The sequence below is a fragment of the Ictalurus punctatus genome, chromosome 13 (assembly GCF_001660625.3).
Source record: "Ictalurus punctatus breed USDA103 chromosome 13, Coco_2.0, whole genome shotgun sequence".
Taxonomy (NCBI): domain Eukaryota; kingdom Metazoa; phylum Chordata; class Actinopteri; order Siluriformes; family Ictaluridae; genus Ictalurus; species Ictalurus punctatus.
The window spans coordinates 20,072,501-20,090,648 of NC_030428.2; the positions used below are offsets into that span (position 1 = coordinate 20,072,501).

The 18,148-nt window shown below is 39.3% G+C and overlaps 1 protein-coding gene across 11 annotated transcripts in view; it reads left to right on the top strand.

Moving 5' to 3' along the window:
* The window catches only part of nrxn1a (neurexin 1a), a 170,320-nt gene that overhangs the window by 65,758 nt on the left and 86,414 nt on the right, over positions 1-18,148 (top strand). For 9 of the 11 annotated variants that reach the window (XM_017484124.3, XM_053685086.1, XM_053685089.1 and 6 more), the window contains 4 exons: positions 2,277-2,578; positions 3,504-3,527; positions 4,797-4,958; positions 12,789-13,233. In XM_017484124.3, the coding sequence (XP_017339613.1) occupies positions 2,277-2,578; positions 3,504-3,527; positions 4,797-4,958; positions 12,789-13,233 (933 nt within the window). The remainder of the gene's footprint in view (positions 1-2,276; positions 2,579-3,503; positions 3,528-4,796; positions 4,959-12,788; positions 13,234-18,148) is intronic. The other 2 variants (XM_053685090.1, XM_053685087.1) reach the window with 1 other exon arrangement.

Consider the following 18,148-nt stretch of genomic DNA (forward strand, 5'->3'; position numbering starts at 1 on the left):
TCCTCAGGGCAAAACTGTCGCCTGTAGCATCAAAACAGTGAAGAGAATGAGCAAGAGAAAATCATAGAAAGAACCTTTTCTGGATTTTAATCGAATTTGATGAGCCGGTAATTGCAAAATAATCATGTCTTAAATTTATATTGCCTCCGCAGGTTCATCATTCGGCCACTAGAAAAAAAAAACGAAACAAAAACCCCAATATTTTTATGAATAAAATAGTGTCAGGATGACAGAATGTAGTCCCAGCACAGGGAAAAGGGGGACACTGAGCTTTTAGAGTTATGTACTGTAACAAATGGGGTTTGATGTTGTCTTCAGCTGTCACTCACTATTGCTTATTTGCACTTCACAAAATGTCACATACAAAATGTAGCTGTTTGATGAAGAGCCTATTTCCAGAGTAATGGCTTCAGTGCGATGAATGGCACATGAGATGAAGAATTGGATTTCCTTATGAGTGTGTAGTGTGGTTATGGTTGTGGTGTGGTATAGAGAGGAATCTGATTTAGCAAGAAGTGGAGAGATTACAGATATGAGACTGAAGAAAATCACATTAGTAAACATCCAGATGGAACACAGATAAAGCACTCAGGGTGGCTGAGCTACGCTTGGCATCAGGATGGGACCGCTGTAGTCTTACAAATTAAATTAGCATACTGACTGTTGCTTGCATTCCACCTGCATGTGTGGGAGTGTACAACTGGAAAAATGTGTGTGCGTGTGTGTCCGTGCATAAATGCTGGCATGCTGGTGTGACTCTGTGGGCAGCTTCCTGCACTGTGTCACACTCAGGCTGAGTCAGCTCAATGAGAAGGAGATGGAGGAGAGCCAGATTCAGATCCACCCTTCATCCCTGAGCCCTCACTATCTCCATCACAGCAGAGAGACGCAGCTGATACCCTTCAACGTTTCCCACTTGAGAATATTCTAGATATTCCTGTTGTAAATTAGCCTGTACACTGACCTAATTGTGTTGTAAATTCCAGGATTCATGGTAATTTGGTTCAGTCTTGTTGTGAATTGGCCATTAAAAAGATAGCCTCTCTCATTGAAATTCTTGACATGACGGAGGAGGCACTGAGCGCACTAAATCTGAGTCATTGTATTATCTGTCTTCAGCTGCTAGAGGAATTATACAGTAGATTCACAGTCACTTTTATAATAGTTGAATACTGAGTTCAAGGTAAGTGGTCAAAATAACCTCTAAGCAATATAGTTATTTAAATAATAGTGTGTGTGTGTGTGTGTGGAACACTTACAGTAATGGATCTCAGAGTGTGATATGGTTACCACGGCACAGAGTGTGTGGATGGTTTATTTACTGTATAATCCTTGGCTCTCATTTATGACCAGATGGTTCTGACCTTTGTCTCGGAGGTGAGTGTGTGCATGTTCTTAATAACTGGTTAGCATTCATGAGAGACAAAAGGTAAGTTGTTCTGCATCATATTTACAGAACTCATTAATGGGAAAGATAGTCTTTGGACACACAGTAACCATTTTATCAGACAGTAGGTTGCTTTATAGGTCTACAGGTACGTTCCCATCTGTTGCTTTGCACAATTTTCCCATCCAACACATCCATCAGTGGAAAAGATACCACCATAGGATCACCACTGACCAGATATTACATTCGCAGAAGTGATACTGAAATATTGAAGGATGTGGCACTGGTATCAGGTACAATAGTGTTGCTGGGATATTGCTGCAATATCAGTATTCAGTTGAAAAAAACCTTTGTCTGCCAACCACAAATATCCAGCCAAATAGCACTACTGTGTTAATTGCACACCTACTAGGTGGATTCAAGGTAAATTGATGTGCTGAGGATGATCCTACACTCAAATAATATCTGTTCATTGATGGTAATTTTCCAGTGATGAATGGGTAGAGGAGGAATGACAAATCGTGCATAGCAACAGATGGGTTAGAGTCTGTACATACCTACAAAATCACATATATTCTAAGGAACTGGCAGTTTGGCTCCCAAGTGGCACAACAGAAAAGTATTTGTCCTACTACCAAGAGATCATGAGTCTGAGTCCAAGAGAACATAATTGTCCATGCTCTTTAGGTGGGTAGGCTGGCATTACTCTCTCACCTGTCAATCAGAGCAATACTAGCCAATCGTGAGCATTTGTTAAGTCATGTATGTGTTAGAGGGAAGATAATGTTTTCTGCCAAGTCTGTTCAAATGTCTTATGAGTCTTAATGAGTCTCTGCATTCAATAAAGTACCACAATCTTCCCCTTCTTCCCCAAACCCGTCTTTTTCAGTGAGAGAGGAGTATGTGGCGACCTTCAAGGGCTCGGAGTACTTCTGTTACGACCTCTCTCCAAACCCCATCCAGAGCAGCAGCGACGAGATCACACTCTCCTTCAAGACCCTGCAGCGCAATGGCTTGATGCTCCACACAGGCAAATCGGCTGACTACGTCAACCTGGCGCTGAAGAACGGCGCCGTCTCGCTGGTCATCAATCTGGGCTCTGGGGCCTTCGAGGCCCTGGTTGAGCCCGTCAATGGGAAATTTAATGACAATGCCTGGCATGATGTGAAGGTTACCAGGAACCTCCGTCAGGTAACCGCGCACAAAAGGCGGTGGTCAAGATTGGATAAAAATCTATTTATCATAAAAGCTCTAAACAGGAAGCTTTCTCTTGCCATAGTGTTAGCAGTAGATGCATTGATATTTGTGGCATTAAGTTCCACTAAAAATAGAAGTCATAAATCTGCAATGGCTGCTTGGCCAGGAGTTGAAATGTTAATATCCATAATGTCCTGGCATAAGAGATTCTAACTCAGATTAACGACGTTAATGCCGGAATAAAACCGCAGGCAGGATAACAGACACCTTGTATAATTGTATCTAATAGAAAGATGTGTAGTACGCATCACTTGTCTTTTCAGATATAGGCAAGTGGTTGTGCTTCGAACTTGAGAAAAAAAATCATAGACTTATGCACTATATTTGTATGCTAGAGCATGATATAAAAAGAGCGAACAAGATATCAATAAATTCCTACCAGAGCATTACTCATCACATTATATCAAAATACCAAGACAAGACATGAAGACCTGTCTAGTCTTTGGAGTGTCAAGATTTACAAGGCATATAATAATGACATGTAGTATGGCGGTGAATGTAGAAATCCAGTTGTCAGATAATAGCGATGTTAGGCTTTGAGCTCGAGCAGTGAGTAAAACAGGGTGGGGTATATGGTAGACTGGCTGAATTCCTGATGAAACAGCTCTGGGAGCACTTTGGTGCAAAACTCTAGTCTGCTTCTCCTCTCCTTCTCTTCCTTTGCTCTTTCTAAATGTTACTAACCTGCTTTTTGGGGAAAAGAAACTAACCTCTCATCCATGGAATGTGTCATTTACTAACCAATTACCTCTTACTAACGTGCAACGCTGATGTACTAACCTTGGCAACAGACCATCTTTTTTGACTGAGGAATGGTGTTCTGTTTTTTAATTTCCTTTCTCCCCCCTTTTCCACAAAGCACTCAGGCATTGGACACGCTATGGTAAACAAACTACATTGTTCGGTAGATATCATTCTAATTGTTTCTTAGTTTGGGTTTGCCGTGTGTCTATTTTCCTTTCTTTGAACCGTAGACATCTATACTTAACAAAAAAATGGGGGAAACTGCGGTTGGTACTCTTTTACGCTTACTTCCCCCTCCCTGCCCAAGTCCCCTTTTTCTTTATCTTATCATCTGTTTGGTTTATCCCATTTGTTTTTGTCCTGTCCATGTTGTAGAGTTACATTACTCCCTTACTGTTTTGTTCTTTTGTGTGAAATGTTGCTCACCAGCTGGTCTCGGTTAGCTGGCTCCGTGTGTGTCTCATTGGTCCAGCAGCACCGTGGGCCTTCACTCCGCATGGCGTTGGTATTCGTCACCCCTTTACTAACATCTCTGCACTGCATCAGGCCATTTGAGTCTAACAGGGGTGGCTGCTTAGTAATTTTTTCCTTTATTGTATCTTGATTTTGCTTTCATATCCTAAGTGAGCAAGTTGCATGCACACACACACACACACACACACTCACACATATATATATATATATATATACACACTCTCTTATGATTTGGTCTCATTAACTGTGCTCACTGTTTGTGGTCCTCTCTCTCTCTCCCTCGCTCTCCTTTTATTCCTGTCCAATTTAAATCCCAGAAAATAATTGTTCTTTTCTCTTTCGTTGTATGCATGCAGGGAGGGAGAGATCATGAAGCCTGCTTCCCATTCAGTCAGGGCTGTGTGAAATGTGTGCGGCTCTAATTGCCTGTGCTTTCATTCCTAACCCCAGTGGCATGCTGTGTTCTTTGTTTTACATTATATGGAAACATGAAAAGTAGTCGACATGCACTGTACATAAGCAATACTAACTTTTAGCGCACACATGCTACTAACACCATTTTTGTGTCTGCTGATTTATCTTTGTTTTCCAGTACTGGCAATACTAACACCGAGTGTGGGCCTCTGTGCCACTCACTCTCTCAACTAACCTAACGTAACCTAACCTAACCTGATCTAACCCATACTGTGGGTCTGGCAGACTAGAACTGAACACCAAAATGGAACTATCTAAAGACAAACAAGTGTAATATCTCTTTCCTGAAACAGACATGAAAATGGGTTTATTCTAAATCAACAGCTAAATATTGAACAAAGTATCAAAAGCGAAAACAAAATTATTTATCCAAATCCTTACGAGGGGGACTAAAGCCCTATATCAGCATTCAAGTTATGTGTGAGTATAGCGTGTCCTTTCCCTGTGCTTTGTTGTCTAGGTTACAATATCCGTGGATGGGATTCTCACCACCACTGGATATACACAAGAGGACTACACCATGCTAGGCTCCGATGACTTTTTCTACGTCGGGGGCAGCCCCAGCACTGCCGATCTGCCCGGATCTCCTGTTAGCAACAACTTTATGGGCTGCCTCAAGGAGGTAACCAGAACTCACACACACACACACACACACACACACACACACACACACACACACACACACACACACACACACATACACACACACTCACCCTTTAATTGTATGAAATATTGGAATCAAATATTATATTAGCCTTACTCTTCAGTTGCATTGACATTGCTCAGTTTTACTGCTGACCTGAACCTTCAAACCAGCTGGAAATCAAAACAATAGAAATGATCATAGAAATTATAATGGTTCCCACTAGAAATACCGTTACAAACCATCAGGTAACCTTTAAAACCATTACCATAATCTCTATTGGTCCTTAATGGTATGCACTAGACATACAGTGACTTGCCACCAATAGAGGGCAACAAAGTGCCAGTAGAGACCCACAGGGACCATTAGAGTTTCCAGTAAAACAAATACGATTCCCATTATAACCATTAAAACCAGTACAAAGGGTTTCTATTGTTTGTTTGTTTTTAGCAGGAAAGTAATTAAGTTTATATTACATTGATTCTGTGTATTTGGTTAGGTATAATGAGTGAGATACAGTGCTCTCCACTAATATTGTCACCCTTGGTAAAAATGAAGGCAAAGAAGGCTGTGAAAAATTGTCTTTATTGTTGAAACTTTTGATCTTTTGTTCAAACAATTAACAACATACTCTGCTCTTATGGATATCAAACACAACAAAGGTTTATAAAAATATTTGTTAAATATCTTTGTTATATTTTTTAGTACATCTGGGTGATTAGGAACAGGAAATTGTTCAACCATGACTTACTGTTTCACAGGGGTATAAATATGAGGTAGCACATAGGCCAAATTCCCTTAGTCATTCATAACAATGGATAAGACCAAATAATATAGCTGTGATGTGCAGCAAAAGGTTCAAAAATTGGGAAGTGGCTATAAGAAAATAGCACAAGCATTGAAAATGCCCATTTTCACCATCAGGGCAATAATTAAGACGTTCCAGTCAACTGGAAATGTTATGAATCAACCTGGATTTGGACGTGTGTCTATATTGTCTCCGCGCACTGTGGGGAGGATGGTTCAAGTGGCCAAAAAATCTCCAAGGATCACAGCTGGAAATTGCAGAAGTTTGTTGCGTCTTGGGGTCAGAAAGTCTCCAAAACTACAATCCGAAGTCACCTACATCACCACAAGTTGTTTGGAAAGGTTTCAAGAAAAAAGCCTCTACTCTCATCCAAAAACAAAATAGAGCTTTTTGACAATAAACACCAGAGGTGGTTTTGGCGTAAACAGAGAGGTATACATATAGAAAAGTTCCTCATGCCCACGGTTAAATATGGTGGAGGCTCTTTAATGTTTTGGGGCTGTTTTTCTGCCAGAGGACCTGGACATTTTGTTAGGATACATGGTATCATGGACTCTATCAAATATCAACAGATATTAAATGGAAACCTGACTGCCTCTGCCAGAAAACGTAAAATTGGCCATGGTTGGATCTTCCAGCAGGACAATGATCCAAAACATCCATCAAAATCAACACAAAATGGTTTACTGACCACAAAATCAAGGTCCTGCCATGTCCATCCCAGTCCCCTGACTTGAAAGCCTTAGAAAACCTGTGGGGTGAACTGAAGAGGAGAGCCCACCAGCGTGAACCTCCAAAATTTGGAGGATCTGGAGAGATTCTGTATGGAGGAATGGTCTCAGATCCCTTTCCATGTATTCTCCAACCTCATCAGGCATTATAGGAGAAGACTCAGAGCTGTTATTTTATTACACCTATATTTAACAATTTTTTGATAAACCTGTGTTTTTGTTTGCAATTGTTTGATATCCATGAGTGCAGAATATTTTTGGGTTTTTTTTTAAACAAAAGATCAAAAGGGTAAACAATAAAGACAATTTTCACAGCCTTCTTTGCTCATATTTACCAAGGGTGCCAGTATTAGTGGAGGACACTGTATCGTGGTTATATCACAGAAAAGGAATTTTAAATTCAATTTTAAAAAGGGATTCTGTCTGCAGACCAATGGGTGTGTCTTTGAGTGGGACAGAATTATATTAAACTCAAAGGCTAGCCCTTTAAAACATTTCTGACTAGGCGCCCGGCTCTCAGATATCCTGTTAAGTGAGCTCATGTTAGCTAACTGTCTAGCATTAGGAAAGATGATAATGAACATAATTATGAATTTGACTTAAGAAAGTGCTACAGAAACCTGCTGGGTTATCTCAAATTACTACACTGGCTAGCAACAGAAGTACAGAATAATGCCACTTAAACTTATTAGGACAAGTTTCCCTTTCCTTACAGAACCTGTGGGGGAAGGTGAGATGAACACTTCTGCAGCCCCTGGGCATAGTATTTATAGAACTCAATGGACAATAATGACAAAGCAAAAAACAGCAACAAGAAAAAACCCTGTTACATTAGCTGGTTAGGATTCGTAGTAAAGATAATGAACATTTATCAATTTGATCTAAAACCTGTCAGGTTTATAACTAGCTAGCCTTAGTAATGAATATTATAAACATTTATGAATATGACTAAACGAATTCTTCGAAAATTTTGCTTTTTTGTTTGCTAACTGGCTAGCATAAGCAGTGAATTGGACTCATGTATTAGCTAGCTGGCTAACAGAATCTGTATGAGTAAAAATTGCTATTGTTAATGCTAGTACTAGTACTATATTATACATTCTTCTATATATGGACTTAAAGGATGCCCACACACCTACTTAGAGCTGTTCTCATTTCCATATACGGATTAAAAAAATACACCTTCTGTAGTGTACATTCCTCAGACAGACCCTACTGCATATCTGTATAAACTTGCAAATATCTTTTGTCTATTCAGGTAAAAGTGCATTTTTTTTTGTAACTGCTAACACACCTAACACACACACACACACACACACACACACATTTTGATATCATGATTTTTTTAATTGTAGTGGCTGATATGAGCATTGTGCTGCTTCTTGTCAGTGTTGCCCCACTAGAGGTGTCGCTTTACACATTATGAAAAGTCACATCACTTCTCTTTGCCCTGTAAAACACCAAGCCCTATGCATCAAATCAACAACTGAGAGAATTATTTATCAGTCTGTGCTGCTTTTTTAGCGCAGGGTCTATAAGCTGCCTCCAACACACACCCAGCACAGCTGAAATGCATTCACTAATTAATATTGCTGATGAGGTTGCCTCACATCTGAAGACTGCTAATTTGAAAATAGGTCACAGATCGTCAACAGCAGCAGTAATAAACAAAATAAACAAGAGCGTGACAAACAGGATAAATAACCTTTCAGACTACCAGGAAGCTAAAGGTTTGACTAATAGGGTAAGTAAGCTTTCTATTAGGGAAAGCTCCCTCTGTGGGATGCTCTGTGATCATATTCTTTTTCACTAGAAAGAAACATGGATGTGGAAATTTATCCAGCAGTAGAGAAACTACAAAAAATATACAGTCTTTATCAAATTCTCAAATGTCCCATTGGGGCATCCATCTGGTGTGCCAGTTACAGAAAAGTGCAACTTTTTAGGTTCTAAACTCTGATCAGCTGAGCTGCATACAAAGCCGTTGTAGAATCCTTGATACTCCTGTGACCACATCACAGTAATTAACGTGCCAGGTTTTAAACCAATAAATCCATTACACTTCCTGACGGCCACTGTCTTGTCCGTAGAATACTGTAATCTCTGTCCTTTATGTTGCTTAGTAACTAAAGCTTACTGATTACATACTAGAGTGCATGGTGGAAGAATTGTTCATTTCAAATTCTATTAATAATAAATGTAATGTTTTATTGAACACTGGATTTTATCATTATTGTTTTAGTCACCATTTTATAAAAGCATTAAGCCACTCGAAGGTGTGGGTTATAGTGATTTTGTAATGGTCAAGGGGTTTTCAGGTACTCTGCTACACATCATACCTAAAAACACCCTCACCTGTGATAAACTCACTGTAACACAAGTCTTCTTTTGTCTTATTGCTTTATAATTTGATGATGTGCTGTGAGCTCTCCGAGTTAGTTGTGTTTTTCACAGACTTAAGAATAACACTCAGACACACAGTCATTCTGTTCCATCGCAGTTTAAAGCATAGTGCTTTAAAAAAATTCGTTAAAGAGAAAGATTACTGCTTTCTATAGTAAGCAATGACATATTTTGTAAAACAGTGGGCAAGGTGGCTTAGTGGGTAGCACATTTGCCTCAGAGTTGGGGGTTTGAATCCTGCCTCTGCCCTGTATGCGTGGAGTTTGCATGCTTCAGGGGTTTTCTTCCCTAGTCCAAAGAAGCAGTAAACTGATTGGCATTCCCAAATTGTCTGTAGTATGTGTGTGTGAGAGAGACAGAGAGTGTGATTGTGTCCTGGATAAGTGGTACAGAAAATAGATAGATGGATGAATGTTTTGTAAAATGCAAAGAAGTTTTGTCTTCTGATCAAATCCCTATAGGCTTGTAATCCCTTCCTGGTAGGCATGATGGGGCAACTGTGTGTAATTTGGACATCCATAATTGGGAGATCAATCTGGATGTAGCTTCCATTTCCATGTAGCTTGTAATGTAGTTGTTACATTTCTGTAAAGGATGGCTTTAATGTGGCTGTGATCAATTTTTGCAGAGTAGCCTAGCTCAGTGGTTTTCAAAGTGGGGGCCGCCAGGGGGCACCTGGGGGGCCTCAATTTGCTGTGAAAAATAAATAAATGCATGATTTTTTTACATGATTTTTTTCAGACAACCACACACACACACACATACAATCAATTCCTAATGTAATGTAAAGATATAAGATGTAATTATTAATAAAAAAAAAAAAAGGGGGGGGGGATATAGAAGTCTGAAATCTGAGGTCTGTATTTTTAATGTGTTTTAAAGACATCTTGTAAAAGGGGGGCCTCGGTCAGATGTTAATGCCATTTGGGGGGCCTTGCCCTGGAAAAGTTTGGGAACCACTGGCCTAGCTATCAGCATAGCTAGCTACATTTTTCCCAACACAGCCAGGATTTTGGCATTCTATATCCACCTTCAAATGAGGTGACACTGAAATCTGCACCATTCTTGATTCTGACTAAGTATGGCACCATTTTGTTTGACATGACCGCAACAAAATATATACTTCTCTCTATCCATTACTAGTTGCTGTGTACTACTTTGCCATTTGTTTGTTGGATCAATTGCCTCCTACTGTCTTCTGCCTCCCTGACTGAAGACAAACAAACAAAAAAAACCACACCCATGTTCCTGAGCCGTTTTGGGCCATTCACAAGTTTTCATTAGGAGTCAACTTTCTTTCTGAACTGAATCCAATCGAATAAAAAGAATTGAAATTGAACTGAATTTATCCACAAATATCAACTGTTAGCTAGGCATATTGACCATCCTTGTCGTAACAATGGCAAATACATATGAATATAAAGTGAAACGGGCGCACAGTGGCTTAGTTCGCCTCACACCTCCAGGGTCGGGGGTTCGATTCCCACCGTGGTCCTGTGTGTGCGGAGTTTGCATGTTCTCCATGTGCTGCGGAGGTTTCATCCGGGAACTCCGGTTTCCTCCCCAGTCCAAAGACATGCCTGGTAGGCTAATCAGCATGTCTAAAGTGTCCGTAGTGTATGAATGGGTATGTGAGTGTGTATGTGATTGTGCCCTGCGATGGACTGGCACCCTGTCCAGGGTGTACCACGCCTTGTGCCCGATGCTTCCTGGGATAGGCTCCAGGTTTCCCCGTGACCCTGAAGGAAGGATAAGCGGTATAGAAGATGGATAAAGTGAAATGTAAAGCAGACATAATGGTAACAATGCGGTGGCTTGTTGGTTAGCACATTTGCCACACACCTCCGGGGTTGGGGGTTCAAATCTCACCTCCGCCCTGTATGTTCTCCACGTGCTTAGACTGTTACCTCCGGTTACTCTGGTTTACTCACCCAGTCCAATGACATGCATTGTAGACTGACTGGTATTTAGAAATTGTCCGTAGTGAGTGAATGTGTGTGTGTGATTGTGCCCTGCGATGGCTTGGTCAGGGTGACCCAGGCTACACAGGTAAACAAAGTTAAAGGCAGGGTGATTAATGATTCGTGATGGTAATGAAACAGATTTGTTGATTTGGTCATTACTAAGATCAGACAAGTAGCTTTTGGTACAACTCAACTGTGTGTCATCATATTGACACACCTGACCAGATGAACTGCACAGTTCAGGCTCAGCAAAGGCACTTTGAAGCTAAAGCATTCATCTCAAATGCAACACACAAGAAATCAATGAGCTTGTTTGTCAGGGTGTGAAGGTGAAGCTTGTGATGCAGCAGATGTCTGGACTGGTACCATCAGTGGAGCTCACATGTAATCCCTTTCTTGGGCCATGCTGTAATGATGTCATTTCTCCAGATTAGAATGGCTACCCAAGGTCTTAAACCTGTAAACACAAACATGATAATCCTTTGTACTCCGCCAATAAGCCACAGCAAGAAGATTCTAGACTCATCTTCTGTTCTACTCATTCACACCAGATCAGTGTAATTATGATGGTCAAGATACACTGGTATTTGTTGCAAGTACACATTTGTGAATATAATAAAGTTGACTGTGTACACACAGTTGTATCTGTATGTAGGTGGTATGTGTATTTTTAATTATTCCATTTTATTTACATATTTTATTTGATAGTATCCTTCATTGGAGGGTTTTATTTTACAGAAACCTTTGCTCAACATATTCTAGTGTACTGATGGTCCAGTTCATGTCACACAGATACACATGGAGTCCTGTCCTTATCCCTGCCTCAACCCTCTAATTCATTCCCTTCTACACACAGTGCTTTATTAGATATAGGTTGTAATTTTATCAGAGTTTATGAAGCACACAAAGTGGGCAGGTCAGAGGAAAAGGGGAAAAAATACATCTATGGCTTGTTAATTGCAGTAATGGTTTTAGTTCCTGGCCGTGTGATTGACATTTCTGAAGCATCATCAGTATCCCTTTATTATATCCGCATTCCATTATCTCTTTCTTGGCTCAAATGAAATCGAAATGGGATTAAAAGAGAGAGAGATATTGAGCGCTTCACAGATTGCTGCTGGGTTGAAATTCACAGCGTTTCAGCCAGTGGAGAAAAGAAAAAAGAGCAGTTAGACAAAAAAATGTCAGCCGGCTGGAGCCTTTGTAAAAAATGGATAATATGCGAAATTACACTAACTCAGTACGGTCTCGCACACCGCACTGCATCATCGGTCAATACAGTTATGATACAAAATGCACTTTCATGCTGATTTTTCAAGATATCATCCGTGTCTGGTTTCAAGCACAAAAGAGTTTTTTACTCAGCAGTATATTTTATTCAGCGAACAGATTAATAAAGTAACTGCTATGTGCAGACATGAAAAATAATTATGTATTTGAACTTCATGACTACACTTCATCAGTACATTTAGGTATATACACAATAACTATACTTTCAATTCAGTATAATATTCTGTACATTTTCAACCAGATTCAACCAAAGAAATGTGAATTAATATCATATGAACTGTGTAAATATCATGAGTACTATAAATTCTGTAGGACACAAAATACATCTCCCACACTTTAATTCTGCACATAGATATATACCTTTCTTAATTTCACTAAGGTGAATAAGACACAGTAGGTACTGAATAGTTTTTAAGATAAATATCTGAACAATAAACTGGAGTTTTAGGAGTTAAAATAGTGAAAATTACCAGCAAGTGACAGTTAAATTGATATATTACTGATGTTTTTACAAAACAAGGTGTATTTCCAGCGGGACAGTCTGTGCTTTGGCGTTTACATTCTCAACAAATTTTTCTCAAATTTGTCTTGTACGTCTGTTTTGCATGTAAAGGTTGTGTACAAGAACAACGATGTGAGGTTGGAGCTGTCTCGCCTGGCCAAACAAGGCGACCTCAAGATGAAGGTTAGTGGAATGGTGGCTTTCAAGTGTGAGAACGTGGCCACGCTGGACCCTGTCACCTTCGAGACCCCCGAGTCCTACATCATCCTGAGCAAGTGGACTGCAAAGAAGGCTGGTTCCATCTCCTTTGATTTCCGCACCACCGAGCCCAATGGACTGCTGCTCTTTAGCCACGGCAAGCCCAAGCAGCAGCAGCAGAAAGACCCCAAGGGCCCCAAAACTATGAAGGTTGACTTCTTTGCCATTGAGATGCTTGATGGCCACCTTTACCTTCTACTAGACATGGGCTCGGGCACAACCAAGACCAGGGCCGTCAACAAAAAGGTCAACGATGGAGAATGGTACCATGTGGACTTCCAGAGGGATGGCAGATCAGGTAAAATAGTTGTATTTATTTTATTTCTGGTATATGTGGTGATGAGTTAGTAAAGTTACAATCATATTTTATATATATATATATATATATATATATATATATTATATAATATATATATATATATATATATATATTTCACATTGAATTACTGTCAACCTAAAGACATTTTACAAACTCTCACATTCCAGTGAGCTTTCAAAGAAACTAATAAAAATAAATTCTCATTTCCATAGATAATTCTATTTATTGTACCCTTAAGTGTATATTTAGTGATGCAGTAGATGGATTCTTATTGGCATTTAATGTGTTGCCTCAATTATGAATGGGCATGAAAGCCTGAAGATGCTCGGTCAGTTTGGGATTTAAATACGAATGGCCCCCATCTTTCTCTCTTCTTCCTCTTTCTCGCTTCCACTATTTTCTCTGTACAAGTTGCCATGGAAACCAGAAGTCGGTTTCCCACAGGAGGGAGAGTGTTACCAATTGGCACTGCCCAATAAAGACAGTTCATCCCTCATTCTTCCCCTCCTCCTTCACTTCCTTCCATCAGTGAAATGCTTACCTGAAATCTGGAGAGTGGTCTTTTATGTTCCTGTGTCCTTCCAGCCACCAAACTTTGCCTTATTGATCTGAGGCTTCTTTTTCTTGGTGAAAAACGCTCATCTTCCTCTTCTCTCCGGAGATAGATATGCAGGTCACCTACATTAATTCAGACATGCAGAGCGAGCGAGAATTATGTGGAGAAAATTAAATGGCGCATGGAGCAATTATGAAATCAGATTTCTAAAGCAAGAGTGGTATTTTAGTTTCACGGTAATGCAGTATTCAATTGGGATTTAATAAGGCTCAGCTAAAAGAGAGAGAGAGAGAGAGAGAGAGAGAGAGAGAGAGAGAGAGAGAGAGAGAGAGAGAGAGAGAGAGAGAGAAGATATTTCCTCTATGGTTTTAAATTGTATTTTTCTTCCAGGCACACTCCATAGACGCTATCCGTGAAGCTCAATTCCATCACGTCTTTAAAACGAGATTAGCATAAGCCCCCTAATACAGTGTTGCATTGTTGCCATAGTGAGTTTGGTCACATTTTGATGGCATGGAAAATAAAGAAAAAAAAAAGCTGTGAGATTGGCAGGCTATGAGAATCTGAAACGGGACTGACAGATGGGACTTTCACTGTGTGCCAAACAGAATGAGCTGTGCTGTGTCACTCTGCAGTCTGTATGAATTGGCTGCCTACAGTACACACACGTACACAGACACACACACCCCAAAGATTCTCATGCACGCACAGGATGTGTATGTAGGCATATACAGTGCTTTGAAAAAGTACTTGAAAAAGTTTTTCTGTTTGTGTATAGCTCATATTAAATTGTTTCAGAAATTAAAACAAAATCTAAGATAAAACAAAGGCAACCTGAGTAAAGACAAAATACAGTTTATAAATGATAGTTATTTATTGAAGCAAAAAAGTTATCCAATACCAGCTAGGCCTGTGTGGAAATGTACTTTCCCCTGTAGTTAGTAATTCCCCAAATCTATGAAACTGCATTCATAATGGGGTTCAGCTGGACTAAATGCAACCAGACCTGGTTAAGGGCAAACCCTGTTCAGTCACATCAGCAATTAAATAGAACTAATTCAGCAGCGTTGAGTTAGTTAAAAGGTCTTACCCAGTAACACACTTTGCCAAAATTGAAAGAAATTCCAGAAATGATGGTGATACATCAGTCTGGGAAAGGTTACAAAGCTATTTCAAAGGCTCTGGGACTCTAAGAACCACAGTGAGAGCCATTATCTCCAAATGGAAAAACTCGGTACAGTAGTGAACCTACCAAGAAGTGGTCGACCTTCTAAAATTTCCTCCAAGAGCACAGCAACTACTCATCCAGGAAGTTACAAAAGGACAACATCCAAGATCTTACAGGCCTCTTGCATCAATAAAGGTCACTGTTCATGACTCCACTATCAGAAAGACACTGGGGGAAAATGGCATCCATGGAAGTGAGGAGAAATTAAAAACACTGCTAACCCAGAAGAACATTAAGGCTCATCTGAATTCTGCCAAAACACACGTTGATGATCCGCAAACCTTTTGGGAGAATGTTCAGTGTACTGATGAGTCGAAAGTGAAACTGTTTGGAAGACAGGAGTCCCGTTTTTTTATATATATATATATATATATATATATATATATATAAACACAGAATTCCAAGAAAAGAACATCATGCCTATGGTCAAGCATGGTGGTGGAAATGTGATGGTGTGGGGATGCTTTGCTGCTTCATGCTTCAACTTGCAATAATTGAGGGAAACATGAATTCTACTCTCTACAAGAAAATCCTAAAGAAGAATGTCCGGTCTTCAGTCTGTAAGTTGAAACACAACTGGATTATGCAGCAAGACAGTGATCCAAAGCATAGGAGTAAGTCCTAGTCCTAGAAGTAATTGAAGGACTGATCTTGCGTTTGGTTGCAGTTATTGCTTCTAAAGGTGGCACAACTAGATTTTAATTTTAAGGGGCAATTAGTTTTTCACATCCAAATATCCAAAAGTTTGGATTTTTTTTTTTTTTTTTTTTTTTTTTTTTTTTGTTTCAATAAAAATTAATGAATAAAATGTCTGTTTACTCAGGTTGCCTTTGCTTTATGGTGTGTGTGTGTGTGTGTGTGTGTGTGTGTGTGTGTGTGTGTGTGTGTGTGTGTGTGTGTGTGTGTGTGTGTGTGTGTGGAAGTATAGAGGCAGGCCCACCATACAGTAATGCTGAATGCTGTGGTGTGTAATCTGTGAGCGCTGGGAACCAGAGGCTGGATGATGGAGCATGCTCATTACTGATGACCTGAGAGAGATGTTTGGCTGCTATTTAGGGCAATAATCGCCAAGTTCAGTGCACTGGACAAGATGGTGTGTGTGTGTGTGTGCGTGCACGTGCACACGTGCGTGTCAGGGAGATTAAATAATAGAAAGATGTGATGTAACAACATTAATTAAGAGAAACAAAATTCACATCACCTAATGACATGTACAGCAAATGAAACCTACAAATTTAGCCAAATGGAGGGAAAAAAATCTTCCACTTTATACAAAGAACTTTAATGTGAGTACTGATGTATGGCAGGTGGGTCTACACGTGTGTTATCCACTATCAGTTATCATAACATTATATTAGCTAATTACACATGTGAACTATGAAATGCAGTTTGTATGGACTTCTGGTTTTCTAATTATACGTGTCTTTATGATTACAGTACCTCCATACTACACAGGAGCTGTCCATTTAATTTAACGTTTAACTTAGCATTTACTGTGTAGTTTCTACAATATTGGTCCTGTAACAAACTCAGCAGTACCCTAGCAATGTACTGTGCTTTATTATGCAAACCCTGATGCAAACAATTATAAAGAAAAGTTTGGAAAACCACTATCTTATGTATAATATTACACCCACAGTGTTGTTACACGTGCAATTACCTGACCTGAGACAGAAAGTCATGCTATAACTATCAAGATATTATTGTGTACAAGACAAAAAGGACTTTGATACCTATGTATTAATGCTTAATATTGGATATCCTCAGTAGTTGCATTAAAGTCGCAAGTATAATTCATATGTAACTGCACAGAAATTATAGATACTTAATACTATAAAGTGTAACCAAGGAGAAAAAAAAACGTGAAACTTTTTCAGCTTGTCTGTAATAAGCAGGCTTAAGTTTTAAACTTTAAAGTTTGGATTATTATTGTCAGTCTGTATTTCTTTCCTATTTTACTCTCATTACCGGTATCTATTTTGCTTACAGCTACACCAATTTAGCCCTGGTTAAGGATTAAATAGTTTGTGTTTCACCATACAATAAAGGTCTCGCACTGCAAATGGCCAATAGCACTCATATTTTAAATCATAATGGTGTTTTATTGAACTTGGGCAGTTAAACATTAATAAACAGGACTCTGTGAGCTCTCTATGTACATTACACTCCTGACTGCAAAGGCCCATCACACAAATAATGTATTTTCTTTTGTCATTGCCTTTAAGGCGTGAAAAATGGCAGCATGTAATGGAGCTAAATGAAGGTGGGGGATGATGCAGAATTGCACTGTGGATTTAAATGTTGTTAGTGAACTGTCTCCAAGAAAACAATGAGGCTGATTTAGAGTCCATAAAAGAGTTTTAATATAATTAGAGTCAATGTGAGGTGCTGCCTTGAAGGCAGATCATTATCGGTTATATTAACCTCTGTACCCGTGTCAAGCTAAAATTTAAGCTAAGAACTGTAGGTGGCACTGATATCAAGACTTTGAAATGATCGCAATGCTGAATCTATTCACAAAAAAAATTCAACACGCTTGCTTGCAAATTTGTAACTATTCGCCTGACTTAAGCTGTAAACAAAGGTTAGAATTATTGGTGGATTTAGCGTTCAGACCTTTTCTAATGACTTAATTCAAGTGCAATTGAACAAAATCCAAACACATTGCCCTAATTAGTATGGATTTCTCATGAGATCAGGATGGGAAAAAAAAAAGAATAAAGGTAAAAGTAGCTCCTAACTGGTTGCCATGTCTATGAAACCAAATCACGAACAATCCAAAATGGCTGCTGCTTGTGATCCATTAAGAATCAAGTTCATGTTTGAAAAGTTTTAATTACAATGAAAACCTTTTTTTTTTTTAAATAATCATGACGGTATTGCGATGATTGTGCAGTTAGTCAGGAATTCAGCGTGCACATTATCCAACTGGTTTTCCTTTAGATAACTACAAATAATCACCAACCACAAAGCCCGGTTTCACTAGGGTACAGTCTGCTAATTAAAAGTGCTGTTTAAATCGATACAGTACTTTAGTGAATTGTAAGTATATGTTGAATTAAATATTAAGTACTTTAAATCCTGCTCATTTACACACATAAGCTGACAAT